The following is a 17,985-nucleotide window of genomic DNA, read 5'->3' as shown; positions in this document are numbered from 1 at the left end:
GGGACGACAGAGGATGAGATGGCTGGATGGCATCACTGACTCGATGGACGTGAGTCTGAGTGAACTCTGGGAGTTGGTGATAGTCAGGGAGGCCTGGCGTGCTGGGATTCATGGGGTCGCAAAGAGTCGGACACGACTGAGCGACTGATCTGATGTGATCTTCTCTGAAAACAGTTAAAAGGGGACAACGGATAAAAGTCACTTCATTCAACAGTCCTCCTGCTATGGAACACTGAGTTCTAGGCAGGACTATTTCTCCCCACCAACCCGATAATTAGTTCCAGGACAACAGAGAAAATCCAGTTTCTTTTTCCTTTGTATTGACTATACTGAGCACACAGTAAGTGCTGTGTAAATTCCTACTGACCGGGGGCTTTCCTGGTGGTCCAGTGGTTAAGAATCTGCATTCCAATGCAGCGAAGCCCGGTTTGATTCCTAGTCCTCGAACTAAGATACCACAACTAGACACAGCCTGGATGCCCCAAGGAAGACCCAGTGCAGCCAAATTAATAAATACATAAAATTGTTTACATGAAAGATACCAATCCCAACCTTATATAAAATAGATATATAAATTCCCACTGACACTCATTAACTACTTCCATAGCACAGACGGGCAGACAGTTGATTGAGGGGCTGGAGCAGACCGCGGGCCTAGTGAAAACGTTTGCCTACAGAGTGAGCCATTTGGTGCTGTGCAGCTTTTAGTTTGGGGGCCCCTTTTGTATTTTGTAATATTCTGCACGTTTTAAATTGATACAGTTAATACAGGATTATTTGAAACCGTGATCAGAACTGTGTGAACACGATGCTTGTATTTGTCAGCAACTGGGATGGAGTATGGACGATAAGTGGGTTTGGATGATTTTTTCTTAAGTATTTTGTTTTTACTATTACTTCACAATAAAACAAAGCTAATGGTGTACGACGCACAGATAGCTTTTCAAGCTATCCTCTGAAGAAAGAGCGCCTCGGAGAGCTTACATTAAGAAGAAAAAGAAGTGTGTTATCCATTTCAAACCCAAGTCCCTCCCACTGTCAGAAACCCAGGGGAAAGCGTCAGGCGACCTATTGCTGCCAACAGTCACCTGAGAGAGCCTTCTAAGGAGTTAACGGAACCATGTTTCCAAACCTCAGAAAAATCTTTCAAAAAATCCCCTTCCCGGAGCCCCGCCCCACGCTTGCGACCACAGTACGTCAAAGGCCCCCAGTAGTCATAAGAAGGGATAAAAACGTACGTCGCGCGAGACTCAGCGACGGGATTTTGAAGTTAGGGAACAGCCGCAGCGCACGCGCACTGGCCTCACAACCTCAGGGCGGCACGCGGGTAGGTAGACTAGAACTCAGAGAAGGGGAAGCAGAGCGTGCAGGTGTCTTTTTTTTTCTTTCCCAGCGCAGTGCGTGAATCTGAGGGTCGCCGGAGGTGCGGAGCGCTGGGCCTGGCTTGGTCTCCCCGGCGCGCGTGTGACTGTGCCGGGTGCCCTCGTGCTCCTCCACGAGTTGCAGGAGTGCAGCGGGCGTGTACCCGGGTTGCCGGGACAGGAGCTTGTGGTCGCCTTTCCCTTTTTAACGGTCGCCCCTCAATTACACACTCCAGTCCCCTGAGAGTTGGTCTTCGTGCCCCCGGCGCGCCCCTGCTCACCCGGTCCCTCCCACCAACCTCCAGTTCCCGCTTGCTCCTGATCAGGAGTCGGCTTCATCCCTGGGGTCCCTGCTTGGGGGCGGAGAAGATGGCTGGCGGACGTCTGCTGTTGGGGGGCGACTTCCTGTCGCCGCCGCCGCTACCCCCGCTCCCGCCGCCGCCGCCGCCGCCCCTCCCGCCGCCCCCGCCCGAGCCAGTGCTGGAGCAGTGGCGCTATAGCCACGAAAGTGACTGGCAGTGGGCTCTGCGGCGCAGCTTCATCTGTCGGCACCTGCACAGTTATCCAGGGGCTGCCCTAGACCAGCTCCTCGCGCTCTCCGCTGCCTGGACCAACCACGTTTTCTTGGGCTGCAGGTGAGTAAGGTGTGAGGGTCGGGCTGGGGACCCGGGTGGGGTGGGGATCAGTGAAGAGGGTCGGGATAGGGAAGGAGGGGGCGAGTATGGATGAGTGCTTAGAGACTGGAGATTTGGAGGTGCTGGAGGACTCCACTGTTGGCCCAGGGCGGGCGGGCGGGCGGGGACGGGGGCGGTTGGCTGAGCGAGGTGGCTGCAGATGACATAACAGCTAGAAAGGTACGGGGATCGCGGGAGAGGCTCTCTAGGACCAGGGATGGAGATGAAGCAGCACCTGGGAGAGGATTGCCGAGAGGTGGTCATTGTGATGGTGTTTTGGAGGGCGTGGGAAATAACGAATAGCAGAACCTCGGACCTGCGTAGGACCTTCCAGGGATGCGGTATCCGCAGAGAATATTCGACAGTCGGGGTTCCGGGGTCTATGGGGGGAGAGGAGAGGGGCTCTGCGGTTCTAATCCTAGTCTCCTGAGCGTTCTCTCTTTCCACTCCCGTTAAATTAAATAGCAGCCCCCTAGCTGGGTTTTACTGTCTTCTCCTGGGGAGGCGGTTTGTATGAGGTCTCAGCCGCAGGGTCCGCCTTGCTTGTAGATTTGCGCATAATGTGTCTGGACGCAAACAAAGAAATGGTTATATCTACTGTAAAAGCGGATTGCCCTCATTTCACCTTAAATGTGATCAGTAGGATTAACATTTGGCCTCTGAGTAAGGTTTTAGGTGTGTGTTTGTCGCCCCCGCCCCCCGCCCCCGCCCCGCTCCCCTTTCTTAGAACCTAGTGCCTGTTCTGAACAGGCCTCTTTGAAAGCTCTTTGCATTCAATGGAGACTGCAGTATGGTTCCAACCCTTTTTTTTTTTAAACAAACTACTTGGACCACTGTCCTTCAGAACCTTCAAATCGGCCCTATACTAGACTAATCATTCCTTTGATAGACTGATAGGGTTTTTTGTTTTTTTTTTTAAGACACTTGCTTCAGGGCAAATTTTTTAGGAAGGATGAGAAATTATGAAAAATGATCAGATCAAATTCAACCAGTTCAGTTCCAGGAATGATTGTAACAGATACAGATAAATAAGATTGTCTGTGGTTAATGCTTAATTATTGAACATAGATAGCATCCAGTGTGATACTTGTTTTGCTTCCATAACACAAAAATATTTTTTCTGTCTTCTCTAGATTAGTGTACTTTTCTGCCTCCAGAGATAAATGACTATTTCACTGGAGGAACTGGTTATGACTGGGGAAGCCTCAGTAATTAATCAAGTCAGATAAATCTAACTGACCTGCACTTAACAATATTGTTCTGGCAATTGGAATGGTACCTTTATCCTATAATCATAGATGTCCTTAATATCACAGAAGCCATGGGAAATCTGAATCCTTTAAGAAAAAAACTTAAAGAATTGCTATAATGTTAACCAATAGTTTAACTGAAGAGTAATGTTTACATTCTATCTGTTAACTTAGATATAGGAGAAAGGGAAGGGGCAATAAAGAATCATGGAAACTAGGAACCAAGTGTAATCTTCCACTTGAGGCAGGCTTTATGTCAGCTGTCATCTTCAGGTGAGTAAAATCTGTATTCCAGTACTTGTTAACGTCGGTGTTGGCAGAGCTCTATTTTCTGGTCTATTTTTCTGTGACAGAAGACTCTTCTTTTCTCCCAGGGGGACTGCAGAATGCATGGTGACACAGCCCACTCTAAACTGAAATCATTAATTTGTCTTTGAAGGCCCATCCCCTGACTTTTAGAACAGATTATAAACAGTAGCCAGAAGAGAACTCTTTGCATTTTGTTTCCCACTCGCAGGACTTTGTGTGTTCTAATTTAGCTGGGACTGAAAGAACTCCTAGGTCAGGGATAGCTTTGAAAAATCCTTGATCATAAGACCAAGCCAGGAGGAGCTCACATGAGCAGGGGAGCAAATCATGTTTCAATCCCTTTTGGTGATAGTGGCGATTCTCAGAGAACAAGTTTTAATATCTTCTTGACCATCTGTAACATGTTTCTCAGACTTAAGCAGCATCAGAATCTTAGGCTTCTTAAAACACAGATTGCTGGGCTCTACTGCCAGGGTTTCTGATTCAGTGGGTATGAGGTGGGACCCCAGAATTTGTATTTCTAACAAGTTCCCAGGTAATGGATGATGCTCATCCAGGGACTACACTATGAGAACCGTTGTCTTACAGGATAAATAAAACAATGTTTTCTAATCTGCTTTTTGATCATTTTTTTCCCTCAGTCTACAAAATCCCATGGACAGAGGAGCCTGGTAGGCTGCAGTCCATGGGGTCGCTAAGGGTCAGACATGACTGAGCGACTTCACTTTCTTCACTTTCATGCATTGGAGAAGGAAATGGCAACCCACTCCAGTATTCTTGCCTGGAGAATCCCAGGGACAGGGGAGCCTGGTGGGCTGCCATCTATGGGGTCGCACAGAGTCGGACACAACTGAAGCGACTTAGCAGCAGCAGCAGGCAATCAGGAAGCCCAAATAGCTGAAATTATTTCTCTTCACCTTTTCTTCTCTGTTTCATAAAAATAAACAACGTGTCAAGGTTTTTTTTTTTCTGTAGGCCATTTCTAACATATATCTTGTGGCTAATGAAAATTTAGTGCAGTCTTATCAACTTCATGTACAGCACAGACATAATTGTTCATATGAATGCCAAGGGACCTATGCAATTTTTACTTAAAATTGTTGATAGTGCGTGTATATTTAATAAAGCAGAATGTTTGGTTAACTGGGGCATTCAGCTTTCCAATCATTCTTCATCAGTAGTATTGGAAACAGAATCCAAAAAAAAAGAAAGAAACAGAATCCTGATCTATTGACTTTTGGTGAGATATTAATCAATAGAGAAAATATATCCTAAAATGAATCCAGTTTGCCACCTTGATTATTTGTCTCTTCCTGTTGATGTGAGACTGATGTTTGGAAGGAAGATGCTGACTGGGCTCATGTTGTGAAACTAACTTTGCACATAGTAGGTAGAATGCATCAATCACCAGCTGATGAAATATGAGTGGGAGCTTTTAAAAGCTGTATCAGTAATCTTAGTTGTATGTTATTCACTATGTAGGAGTCTTTTGAATAGGTTTGCATAAATAATTTTATATTTGGAAATCCTAACCTTTGCTTAGTTTTCAAACCTCACCTTTTAAATTTGGACCTAGTAGAGCAGTTTGATAATTTTTTTAATTTGAAAGAAAGCATCTATTACTGAATATTTATTAAATTTCAGGTGCCATTGTATATCATAAGTATACACCTATAAGCACGTGTCTTTTTTCAAGAATGTAAGATTCATGAAGTCAGATGTCTTTGTCCATTAGAAATCATCTTTTTGTATGGTAGGTATGGTGGCACAGTTGTGATTTCCAAAAAGCTTGATACATGATAAACTACCTTGGAAAACCTTAAAGACCAGCTGGGGCTTTTTGGTTTTCTTTTTTAAGCATTTACAACCAAATGGGTTGTAAATGCATAGTATGCATACATCTTAAAATTACTTCATTGGACTTGCCTTAATGGTACTTTACATCATGATCCCTCCATGAGATAAAATACTGTATAGCCATTAAAAGTCATGTGCTAATGACATGGAGAAAAAGCTTATGACATAATAAATTAAGAAAAACATCAAAAAAGAATCTCAGCAGATTACAAATCAACATAGATGATCTGATAGTGATTTTTTTTTTTTGCAGGGGTGGGGAGAAGGTGGTATGGGAAGCATAGAAAAAGGAATAAAAAGTAAACCCCAAAATGTTAATGAAATTATCAGTGGTTGGGTTTGTAGGCGTTTTCTTGATGGATTCTCTAAAATTTCTGGAGTAAAGGTGTTACTTTTTAAATCCACTAAAAAAATGCACTATGGAAAACTGAGTGATGAAAGCTTTATTTACTGCCTTGGCTTATTTCAGATTTGTGGAACCACTTTATCCCTGGGTAGGTATTCTTTGGAGAATTTTTAGAAATAAGACTGAAATCCTAGTGGTCTTCATAGTAAAGATTAATGTAAAGATTAATATTTGTTCTTTGAATAGTCAAGTGTTAGGCACTACACTGGAGAAGGCAATGGCACCCCACTCCAGTACTCTTGCCTGGAAAATCCCATGGACGGATCCCCTGACTTCACTTTCACTTTTCACTTTCATGCATTGGAGAAGGAAATGGCAACCCACTCCAGTGTTCTTGCCTGGAGAATCCCAGGGACGGGGGAGCCTGGCGGGCTGCCGTCTATGGGGTCGCACAGAGTCGGACACGACTGACGTGACTTAGCAGCAGCAGCAGCAGCAAGCACTACACAGTCTGTTCCATTATTGTTCCAGCTGGTTGGGATTCTTCAGTATTTTGACTTCCTAATAAAGGGCTGAGAAGATGACTGTATTGGCAACCAACACAAAGGTTTATTTTTATAGCCTATGGGTGATGTTAAATTTTGTGGCAGATGTAATGAATAGGGAACAGTAAGTAGGTATAATCAATACTAATGCTGGAAGAAACCGGAGAGAAAAAGTGAATGTGAATGGAGTGGGCCCCAAATGCATCATTCCTGCACCCTGAATGGCATACATGCCATTACACTTGGGTACCATGTTTGGAATCCATCTATAAGATTTGGAGAATTTTAACTGGAATTCAAGGTGAGTGGTTTGGTTGTAGTACCAGTTTTGGTAGCAAAATTGGCAATACCAGTTTAAGATTGGTAGACTTCATCTCATTTTCATAATCTTTTCATCTCATACCTTGGAAATTGTGCTCACAAATCTTTTTTTAAATTATTTTATTTTTGGCTGCACTGGGTCTTTGTTGCTGTGTGCTGGCTTATTCTAGTTGCGCCCAGCAGGGGCTACTCTCTAGTTGTGGTGTGTGGGCTTCTCATTGTGGTGGCTTCTCTTGTTGCAGAGCACAGGCTCTAGGGCATGCAGGCTTCTATAGTTGCAGCGTGTGGGCTCAGTAGTTGTGGTGCACTGGCTTAGTTGTTCCATGGAATGTAGGAACTTCCCGGCTAGGGATTCGAACCTGTGTTCCCTGCATTGGCAGGAGGATCTTATCTTCTATACCACCAGAGAAGTCCCCACTCCCAAATCTTAATGAAAGTGATATATATAATGTATGACATTTTAGGCTATGCTTTTTGATGTTTGCTGCTGCTGCTAAGTCGCTTAGTCGTGTCTGACTCTTGTGCGACCCCATAGACGGCAGCCCACCAGGCTCCCCTGTGCCTGGGATTCTCCAGGCAAGAACACTGGAGTGGGTTGCCATTTCCTTCTCCAATGCATGAAAGTGAAAAGTGAAAGTGAAGTCGCTCAGTCGTGTCCGACTCTTAGCGACCCCATGGACTGCAGCCTACCAGGCTCCTCCGTCCGTAGGATTTTCCAGGCAAGAGTACTGGAGTGGGGTGCCATTGCCTTCTCCTTTTGATGTTTAGATAAGAGTAAATAAAAATAAATCACGGCATTTAAATGCTGGTGTTAGCAGCAGCAGTTATCAGTGGGAAATGTGGGTTACAACTGGGCTAGCTTCCAGGTCATCTGTCAGAGATGGCCACCATGTCACTTCTCTGCTTTGCAAGGAAAGACATCTGATGGGTGCAGGACCTGTTGTGTTGAAAATGGAAAATGTTATCCTCTTTCAAGTTCAGAGCCTACTCATATAGAGGTGTGCTAGTTTCTCATTTTCACAACTTTCTTGGGGAATTCCCTGGTGGTCCAGTGGTCCCTGGTTGGGGAACTAAGATCCCACAAGCTGCACAGCATGCCCCCTGCCCCTGCCCAAAGAAGAACTTTCTTCTCACACACCACCAGAAGTCTTTTTTGGTCTTAGGCTTAGAAAGGCTCTGAAGGTGAGAAGAGTGAGTAGATCCCATGATAACCAAAACTTCACTGAGCCCATAGTTTTGTTTCTCTGCAGGAAATTGATATTCTGTCAAGGGCAAATGTACTTCATAAGGAGTCCTTTTTATTTTTTTAATATAAATTTATTTATTTTAATTGGAGGCTAATTACAATATTGTATTGTATGTTTTAAAGCTTTTTATTAAGGAAAATCAAACACAAAAAGTAGAAGAGTTTAGTGGACACTCATGCATGCATCATTCAACTTCAGCAATTATCAACAGTCTGTCATGCTACCCTTCTCATTTCGTCTCGCCCCCAGTATTTTGTGCAAGGCAGAATATATTAAAGAAAACCTTGACATCATTTCTCTTGCAAATATTTTAGTATGTATCTGTACCAGATAATTTTAAAAAATAGAGTCATAATACCATTATTCATACTCAGAAAAATTAACGATAATTTCTCAAAATGATCCAATAATGTGTTCTCCATTTGTCTCAGAATGGTTTGTTTGACCCACGGTCCAAACAAGGTCCACACATATCTGATTGATGTGTCACCTTTAACCTATAACCATTCCCTCTCCTTTTGTTTTCATGCTGTTTATTTGATGACGAAATGGACTGTCACGTAGTGTTTCCTTCATCATGGATTCGACTGGCTGTATTCTTGTGGTGGTGCTTAACATGTTTCTAGGAGTTAGGGGCTTGATTAGGTTTGCGTGCAATTATTTGGTGGTCAAGAACACTTTGTAGATCTTTGCCCTGTCATATCACATCGGGAACACATGTCTGGTTGTCCCATTTTTAGTGAGATTAAGATTATAAAGTTCTCCACCAACTTTTTTCAATTGAAATTTTTATTGACATAATTATTGATTCACCTGTAATTGTAGAAAATAATATAATGCCCTGTGCTCTTTACCCAATTCCCGCAATGACAACATTTTGCAAAGTTAATATATCATAATCAGGATAATGACATTGTTACAATCTGCAGTCTACACAGATTCCTCCAGTTTTACTAATACTTGTGTGTGTGATTCTATACAGTTTATCACAGATGTAGGTTTGCATGTCCACAACCATAATCAAGATATTGAACAGTTCCAGTACCACAAGGATCCCTCACATTGCCCTTTAAAACCACATCCATTTCCCTCCCACTCATACCCAATACTGCGTGTATCAATAGTTTATTCATTTTTTTGCTGAGCAGTGTTCCATGGTGTGTGGTAAAGACATCTGGGCTGGTTGTAGTTTGGGGCTGTTACAAATAAAGCTGTTATGAACATTTGTGTAGAGTTTTTTGTGTGAATGTACACTTTTATTTCTCGGAGATAAATGCCCAAAAGTGCAGTTGCAAGGTCATGAGGTGATTGCATGTTTAATTTTATAAAAAACTTGCAAGTTGTGCTCCAGAGTGGCCATATCACTTTATATTCCCACGAGTAGTGTACAAGTGATCCAGTTTTTCTGCATCCTTGTCAGCATTTAGTGTTGTCGCCATTTTCACTGTAGCCACTCTGATAGATATGGAATAATATCTCATTGTGGTTTAAGTTGCATTTCCTTGGTGGCTGATGATGTTGAACATTTCTTTTTATCTGCTTATTTGCAATCTGTATATCCTCTCTGGTGAAATGTTCTATTCATATCTTTTGTTCATTTATATGTGTGTATACTATATACACATATATACACATTATATATGTGTATATATTTTACTGTTGAACTTGAGAGGTCTTGAGGTCTTTATTCTAGATACTAGTCTTTTGTCTGGAGAAGGCAATGGCACCCCACTCCAGTACTCTTGCCTAGAAAATCCCATGGACGGAGGAGCCTGGTAGGCTGCAGTCCATGGGGTCGCTAGAGTCGGACGCGACTGAGCAACTTCACTTTCACTTTTCACTTTCATGCATTGGAGAAGGAAATGGCAACCCACTCCAGTGTTCTTGCCTGGAGAATCCCAGGGACTGGAAGCCTGGTGGGCTGCCGTCTATGGGGTCGCACAGAGTCAGACACGACTGAAGCGATTTAGCAGCAGCAGCAACAGCAGCAGCAGTCTTTTGTCAAGTATATGGTTTGTAAATATTTTCTTGCTCTCTGTAGCTTGTCTTTTCATCCTCTTCCCAGGATCTTTTGAGAGCAAAATTTTTAAATTTTAATGAAGTCCATTTTATTAACTTTTTCTTTTATGGATCATACTTGTGGTGTTAAGTATAAGAATTCTTTGCCTAGCTGGAGATCTTGAAGATTTTCTTCTGTATTTTTTGTAAAAACTTTTTAGTTTCACATTTAAGTTTATGATGCATTTTGAGTTAACTTTTGTATATGATGTGAGGTTTAGGTTGAGGTGGTTTGTTTAGGTTGGATGCCTACTTTGTCCAGCACCATTTGATAAAAAGACTGTCCTGCCACCATTGAATTGCTTTTAGTTTTATCAACAATTGAGCATGTCAGTGTGGGTCTATTTCTAGGTTCTTCCCCATCAACTTTCACCTGATAAGCCTTTATTGTTTTCAGTTGCTCAGTTGTGTCTGACTCTTTGTGACCCCATTAACTGCAGCATGCCAGGCTTCTCTGTCCTTCAGCATCTCCTGGAGCTTGTTCAAACTCATGTCCATTGAGTCAGTGATGCCATCCAACCATCTCATCCTCTGTCGTCCCCTTCTCCTCCTGCTTTCAGTCTTTCCCAGCATCAGGGTCTTTTCCAATGAGTCAGTTCTTCATATCAGGTGGCCAAAGTATTGGAGTTTCAGCTTCAGCATCAGTCCTTCCAATGAATATTCAGGACTGATTTCCTTTAGGATTGACTGGTTGGATCTCCTTTTAGTCCAAGGGCCTCTCAAGAGTCTTTTCCAACACCACAGTTCAAAAGCATCAATTCTTTGGTGCTCAGCCTTCTTTATGGTCCAGCTCTCACATCCATACATGACTACTGGAAAAACCATAGCTTTGACTAGACAGACTTTGTTGGCAAAGTAATGTCTCTGTTTTTTAATACGCTGTCTATGTTGGTCATAGCTTTTCTTCCAAGGAGCAAGCGTCTTTTAATTTCATGGCTGCAGTTATCATCTGCAGTGATTTTGGAGCCCAAGAAAATAAAATCTGTCACTGTTTCCCCATCTTTGCCATGAAGTGATGGGATTGGATGCCATGATCTTCATTTTTTGAATGTTGAGTTTTAAGCCAGCTTTTTCACTCCCCTCTTTCACTTTCATCAAGAGGCTCTTTAGTTCTTCTTCACTTTCTGCCATAAGGGTGGTGTCATCTGAATATCTGAGGTTATTGATATTTCTCCCAGTAATCTTGATTCCACCTCATGCTTCATCCAGCCTGGCATTTCACATGATGTACTTGGCATATAAGTTAAATAAGCAGGGTGACAGTATACAGCTTTGACCTAGTCCTTTACCAATTTTGAACCAATCCATTGTTGCTTTTTGACCTGTGTACAGGTTTTGCAGGAGGCAGGTAAGGTGGTCTGGTATCCCCATCACTTTAAGAATTTTCCACAGTGTGTTGTGATCCACACAGTCAAAGACTTTAGCGTAGTCAATGAAGCAGAAGTAGATGTTTTTCTGGGATTCTTTTTCTGTGATCCAATGGATGTTGGCAATTTGATCTCTGGTTCCTCTGCCTTTTCTAAATCCAGCTTGAACATCTGGAAGTTCTCATACTGTTGAAGACTAGCTTGGAGAATTTTGAGCATTACTTTACTAGCATGTGAGATGAGTGCAATTGTGCGGTAGTTTGAGCATTCTTTGGCATTGCCTGTCTTTGGGATTGGAATGAAAACTGACCTTTTCCGGTCCTGTGGCCACTGCTGAGTTTTCCAAATTTGCTGGCATATTGAGTTGCAGCACTTTCACAGCATCATCTTTCAGGATTTGAAGTAGCTCAACTGGAATTCCATCACCTCCACTAGCTTTGTTCATAGTGATGCTTCCTGAGGCCCACTTGACTTTTCACTGCAGGATGTCTGGCTCTAAGTGAGTGATCACACCATTGTGGTTATCTGGGTCATTAAGATCTTTTCTGTATAGTTCTTCTATGTATTCTTGCCACCTTAAGAAAATATCTTCTGCTTCTGTTAGGTCCGTAACATTTCTGTCCTTTATTGAGCCCAATTTGCGTGAAATGTTCCCTTGCTGCTGCTGCTGCTGCTGCTAAGTTGCTTCAGTCGTGTCCGACTCTGTGCGACCCCATAGATGGAAGCCCACCAGGCTCCCCCGTCCCTGGGATTCTCCAGGCAAGAACACTGGAGTGGGTTGCCATTTCCTTCTCTGATGCATAAAAGTGAAAAGTGAAAGTGAAGTCACTCAGTCGTGTCCGACTCTTAGCGACCCCATGGATTGCAGCCTACCAGGCTCCTCCGTCCATGGGATTTTCCAGGCAAGAGTACTGGAGTGGGGTGCCATTGCCTTCTCTGAAATGTTCCCTTAGTATCTCTAATTTTCTTGAAGAGATCTCTGTCTCTCCCGTCTTATTGTTTTCCTCTATTTCTTTGCATTGTTCATTTAGGAAAGCGTTCTTATCTCTCCTTGCTAAACTTAGCAGCCATTGATGATCATTTATTGTTGCATTATGGGTTGCAAAATGGTAGAAATCTATCATTCCTTCGTTTATTAGCTGGAATGCTTCTGTAAAGGAGATTTTCTTCATCAACTCTTTAGTTTTCTCTGAGGTACAATTTGTACAGGGAAATGCTGGATAAATGCTTGCTTTCTTCTTTTAATGTTACTTGTTTTGGGAATAATGACTTGATTCCCCACCATTCTCCAAAGGTGACCAATAATGAGTTTGTAAGTATTACTGTGAACTAATGGATTTTTTAACGTGTTTGATGTGTTTCAATCCACTGTGGTTATTCTTGATATTCAAGTTGGCTCACTTCTGAGTCTATTTGACAACAACCCCTGAGGTCTTTGACAGCATCCTTGTTTCCAGGCATGAAAATATCTCCCAGATTCTACATTTCTTGGCCCAGACTTGGATCCAGCCACTTCTTTCAGGACTCTGATTCCATTTGGTGGGAAATGATAGAAACCGCAATCTGGATGTTAACAACCCATCTCTTATTAACATTCTTAGTACTTTTACATTATCATTATCATATATGTATACATGATATACATCATATATGTATATATGTAGAGAAAAATAAATTACGAGTTTATATGGATACTTTTAATTCAAATTAAAGATATGGTCTTCACCTAAATTTCTTAATGTTTGTGTTTGTATGTCTTCTAATGACAGTAACATAATTGCTCATTTGATACATAACTATTTTAGGGCAGATTCTTCAGTTTTATAGCCAAGACACTCTGTTAGTAAAGTCCTGTGGGAGCAATTATAAGATGGGTCATCTAGAAACTTTTTCAAAAACTGCATTCTTGCTGTTTTAACTGTAGATTATATTCATTTAAATAGGTACAGCCCACGCTTGATGGAAAAAATTCTCCAAATGGCTGAAGGTATTGATATTGGGGAGATGCCTTCATATGATCTGATGCTGTCCAAGGCCTCCAAAGGTCAAAAACGTCACCTCTCAACATGTGATGGTGAGTATACTGTTTCTGGAAGGTGGGATTTGAAGAAACAGTGTAGCTTCTTTTTTAATGATATGAGTGTGGTATATGATTTTAAATAACATTGGTAACATCAGATCTTACACACTGTAAAAGTTTTAACTTTCAGTTTGTACATTTTTTTTTTTTGAGGGTGCTAAATAGAACTGAAAGCTAAGAATACTGAATTCATGCTATAATGCTGTCCTGTAAAAGTTTTAACTTTCAGTTTGTACATTTTTTTTTGAGGGTGCTAAATAGAACTGAAAGCTAAGAATACTGAATTCATGCTATAATGCTGTCCTTGAAGGGTAATGCTTCCATGCCATGGAACCTCCCTTAAGCATCTAAGTAACTAAATCCTCCTGGATGGGTCTGTGGTAGACCAATTTTCTACTAAACAGTGTTATAGGGAGAAAGCTCTAGTGTCTGGTATAGCCTCAGCAGAGTTCTTCCATAGCTTTAAATTTGATATCCTCTATAAATCATTAGTTTCCAGCTAAAGTTTGTTCTAGAAATAAAATATAGCAAACATCTTTTTGTGCAGAATAAGTCAGAACTAAAATTTTGAAGTTGAAAATCTTTGGGATCTTTTGACAAATATTTTTTATTTGATTTTTTTTTTAGTCGCAACTATGTAAAGCACCATCACAGAGTCGGTCACTTCTGGTACAAAAGAGAGGCTTTGTAAACGCCTCTGGTCATCATCTCTGTTGCATTAGAGCCATCTGTTCCATTTGCAGTCCTTAAGAAGGAGCTTTTCAGCACAGGTGGTATGAGATCATAGTGGAACATCCTCTTACTCAGTACACTTCACCTGTGCTTTAACTCATTAGATGCAGAAGCATCTACCCGTCGTGCATGGTGGTGACCTGCATAGTTGAGTCAATGGCATATTTTCTGTCAAGTCTCCTCCCTTACACGTGGAAGGACAGGGAGCATCTCTCCTTATGCTGGAATCTTACATTGATATTTGAGTCCCTTCACCTAAATGACCTGAAGTTTTTGTGATGGGACATAACTTTTACCAGCAGTTCAGCTTGCAAAAAAAAAGTGGTTGGTACTGTTTTCCTGCTTGGTTCTTTTGAAATATCCCTTTTTAATGAATTGTAAATTTCACTCATTCTATAGGTCAAAATCCTCCTAAAAAGCAAGCCGGTTCCAAATTCCATGTGAGACCTCGTTTTGAGCCTGTACATTTTGTAGCTAGTAGTTCAAAAGACGAAAGACAGGAAGATCCTTATGGCCCTCAAGCAAAAGAGAGAAATGAACAAACACATTTTGCTAACATGCCAAGAGACATCTACCAAGATTATACTCAAGACTCTTTCAGTATACAAGATGGGAACTCTCAGTATTGTGATTCATCAGGATTTATTTTCACAAAAGACAAGCCTGTCACAGCCAACATGTATTTTGACAGTGGGAACCCTGCCCCCAGCAGCACATCACAGCAGGCAGACTCTCAGTCACCTCCTGAGCCTTCACCATCACAGACATTTCCTGAGTCAGTGGTAGCTGAGAAGCAGTATTTTATTGAAAAATTAACAGCAACTATCTGGAAGAACCTTTCTAATCCAGAGATGACTTCTGGATCTGATAAAATTAATTACACCTATATGTTAACTCGTTGTATTCAGGCATGTAAGACAAATCCTGAATATATATATGCTCCTTTAAAAGAAATCCCTCCTGCTGACATCCCCAAAAATAAAAAACTTCTAACAGATGGTTATGCCTGTGAAGTTAGATGCCAGAACATCTACTTAACTACAGGCTATGCTGGCAGCAAGAATGGGTCCAGGGATCGAGCTACTGAGCTAGCTGTAAAACTCTTGCAGAAACGTATTGAAGTTAGGGTTATCCGACGGAAATTCAAGCACACAATTGGAGAGGACCTTGTGGTGTGTCAGATTGGCATGCCTTCCTATGACTTTCCTCCAGCTCTGAAACCACCAGAAGAGCTGGTGGTGCTGGCTAAAGATGCTTCTGGGCAGCCGATTTTTAATGCTTCCGCCAAACACTGGACCAATTTTATCCTTACAGAAAATGCAAACGATGCAATTGGTATCCTTAACAATTCTGCCTCATACAACAAAATGTCTGTTGAATACAAATATGAGATGATGCCAAATCGTACATGGCGTTGTCGAGTGTTTTTGCAAGATCACTGCTTAGCTGAAGGTTATGGAACCAAAAAAACAAGTAAACATGCAGCTGCTGATGAGGCTTTGAAAATCCTTCAAAAAACACAGCCCACTTATCCATCTGTCAAAAGTTCACAGTGCCAAGCAGGCTCTTCCCCCAGGGGATCTGGAAAGAAGAAAGACATAAAGGATCTTGTAGTTTATGAGAATTCTTCCAATCCTGTGTGCACGCTGAATGACACAGCTCAGTTTAACCGAATGACAGTTGAATACGTCTATGAAAGAATGACAGGCCTCCGATGGAAATGCAAGGTGATTCTCGAGAGTGAAGTAATTGCAGAAGCAGTTGGAGTGAAGAAAACTGTCAAATATGAAGCTGCGGGGGAAGCTGTGAAAACCCTCAAAAAGACCCAACCGACTGTTATTAACAACTTGAAGAAAGGAGCTATTGAAGATGTGATTTCCAGAAATGAAATTCAGGGCCGCTCAGCAGAGGAGGCTTATAAACAACAAATCAAAGAAGATAACATTGGGAATCAGCTGCTGAGAAAGATGGGTTGGACGGGTGGTGGTTTAGGTAAATCTGGTGAGGGCATTCGGGAGCCAATCTCCGTCAAAGAGCAGCATAAGCGGGAAGGGCTTGGCCTTGATGTAGAGAGGGTAAATAAAATTGCCAAGAGAGATATTGAACAGATCATCAGAAACTATGCCCGCTCCGAGAGCCACACGGATTTAACTTTCTCTACAGAGCTGACTAATGATGAGAGGAAGCAAATACATCAGATCGCCCAGAAGTATGGTCTTAAGAGTAAGTCTCATGGGGTGGGCCACGACAGGTACCTGGTGGTAGGAAGAAAAAGACGGAAGGAGGACTTACTTGACCAGCTCAAACAGGAAGGCCAAGTAGGGCATTACGAGCTGGTGATGCCTCAAGCAAATTGAGATCTTGCTAATTTATTGTGCAGATACCTGAGGCAGATTTGTGAATTAAAGAAGTGATGCTACATGTACTGGTTGCAGAGTATATTCATTCTTACGATGTTTCACCTTGTTCATTTCATATAGTGCTTTATTAGATATTGCAACTTGAAGAATACTGTCCACTTGTATTAGCTTAATCCAGCAGATAATATTGTGCAGTTACTGTTTCTGTCTTTGATATTGCTGTGTCCCTCAGATTTTAGTGGTTTGTACAAAGCAAGAACACATATCCAAATGGAATTTCACCCCAAGAAAGAAATTCCCATTTTAAAGGGCATAGCACAGCAATCTGCAACAATATGTAAAATTGATGTTGACTACAATAAAACTGCTAAGTCGCGTCAGTCATGTCCGACTCTGTGCGACCCCAGAGATGGCAGCCCACCAGGCTCCTCCGTCCCTGGGATTCTCCAGGCAAGAACACTGGAGTGGGTTGCCATTTCCTTCTCCAGTGCACAAAAGTGAAAGTGAAGTCGCTCGGTCGTGTCCGACTCTGCGACCCCATGGACTGCAGCCCACCAGGCTCCTCTGTCCATGGGATTTCCCAGGCAAGAGTACTGGAGTGGGGTGCCTAGAGTCTTAATTCCAACTTAACTGAAAATGTCAGATCATTTTGTATTATCTATTTTCATCTTTATGTGAAGCCAGTTATAGAATGTTTAACAGTAAATTGTGCTGTATGTGTAAATGTCCTTACCAACTAAATGATGCAAAAATTTCTTAAAGTAATTTTAGTGTCCATTTATTTATAACTCTTCCATGTGGTTTCCAGAATATTGGAAGTGATTTACTGTATCTTGTGATAGGAGTTTTAACAAATTCTAGTCTTCATGCTGAGAGAGCACTACTTGAGAGAGCAATTGAAAAGTTTCCAAAATTTTGATTCAGTCTGAAGAAAGGAAGCTGGAACTGTCTGTTCTTGGTGCCTTGCAGAGAGACTCGCAGCAACTCTCCATTACAGCTTTCATGTGGCTTGGATGTATAACACATCCAGGGTGGCCACAGCTGTGGCAGAGCTTGGTGAAAGACTGAAGATACATTGGTGCTTTGATGAAAAGGTCAGTTGGCTGGTTCTCTCTCGAAAAGCTTATTTAGCCCCCAAAGCCAACTTTGTAACATATTTAAAACTGCTATTTTCGCTTATTTCTGGAATGTAAAAAAAATGTATAAAAAGAATTAGCGTATGCTTCCTGAATAAAAAGGAGCCAGAGTTGATCAATGTGGTGGTGTGCTCATTTCTGGGAAGCAGCCTGGTAGCAACACTTTGAGTCTTTGGAGAAGTGGTGTTTGCACAAAACATTTCAACACTAGAACACATGTGGATGAACATGATGACTTAGCAGATAGGAACAGCCAGTCAGTGACCCATCATGTTTTCCCCGGGGACCAACATGCTGGCTGCAGCCAAATCTTAGGCTGTTTCCTTTTACATGATTTTGTTT

The 17,985-nt window shown here is 42.1% G+C and overlaps 1 protein-coding gene across 2 annotated transcripts; it reads left to right on the top strand.

Moving 5' to 3' along the window:
- Positions 1-1,261: 1,261 nt before the first annotated feature.
- NKRF (NFKB repressing factor) lies at positions 1,262-17,762 on the top strand. 2 transcript variants are annotated; one of them, XM_055564369.1, is made up of 4 exons: positions 1,262-1,996; positions 3,460-3,558; positions 13,279-13,409; positions 14,547-17,762. In XM_055564369.1, exons 1-4 carry the CDS (start codon positions 1,731-1,733, stop codon positions 16,502-16,504), a joined length of 2,454 nt encoding a protein of 817 aa, XP_055420344.1. In that variant the 5' UTR covers positions 1,262-1,730; the 3' UTR covers positions 16,505-17,762. The 2 variants fall into 2 exon arrangements, with proteins under 2 accessions (XP_055420344.1, XP_055420345.1); XM_055564370.1 differs by lacking the exon at positions 3,460-3,558.
- Positions 17,763-17,985: the final 223 nt, after the last annotated feature.

This window comes from Bubalus kerabau, chromosome X (assembly GCF_029407905.1).
Source record: "Bubalus kerabau isolate K-KA32 ecotype Philippines breed swamp buffalo chromosome X, PCC_UOA_SB_1v2, whole genome shotgun sequence".
NCBI lineage: Eukaryota > Metazoa > Chordata > Mammalia > Artiodactyla > Bovidae > Bubalus > Bubalus kerabau.
This window is presented reverse-complemented; position numbering and strand designations above follow the sequence as displayed.

What these genes read in the sequence shown, in the direction of transcription:
- NKRF (XM_055564369.1), top strand. Translation starts at nt 1,731, where the DNA reads ATGGCTGGCGGACGTCTGCTGTTGGGGGGCGACTTCCTGTCGCCGCCG. An exon ending in ATGTCAGCTGTCATCTTCAG is followed by an intron (nt 3,559 to 13,278) that starts GTGAGTAAAATC and finishes TCATTTAAATAG; the next exon opens with GTACAGCCCACGCTTGATGG. An exon ending in TCACCTCTCAACATGTGATG is followed by an intron (nt 13,410 to 14,546) that starts GTGAGTATACTG and finishes CTCATTCTATAG; the next exon opens with GTCAAAATCCTCCTAAAAAG.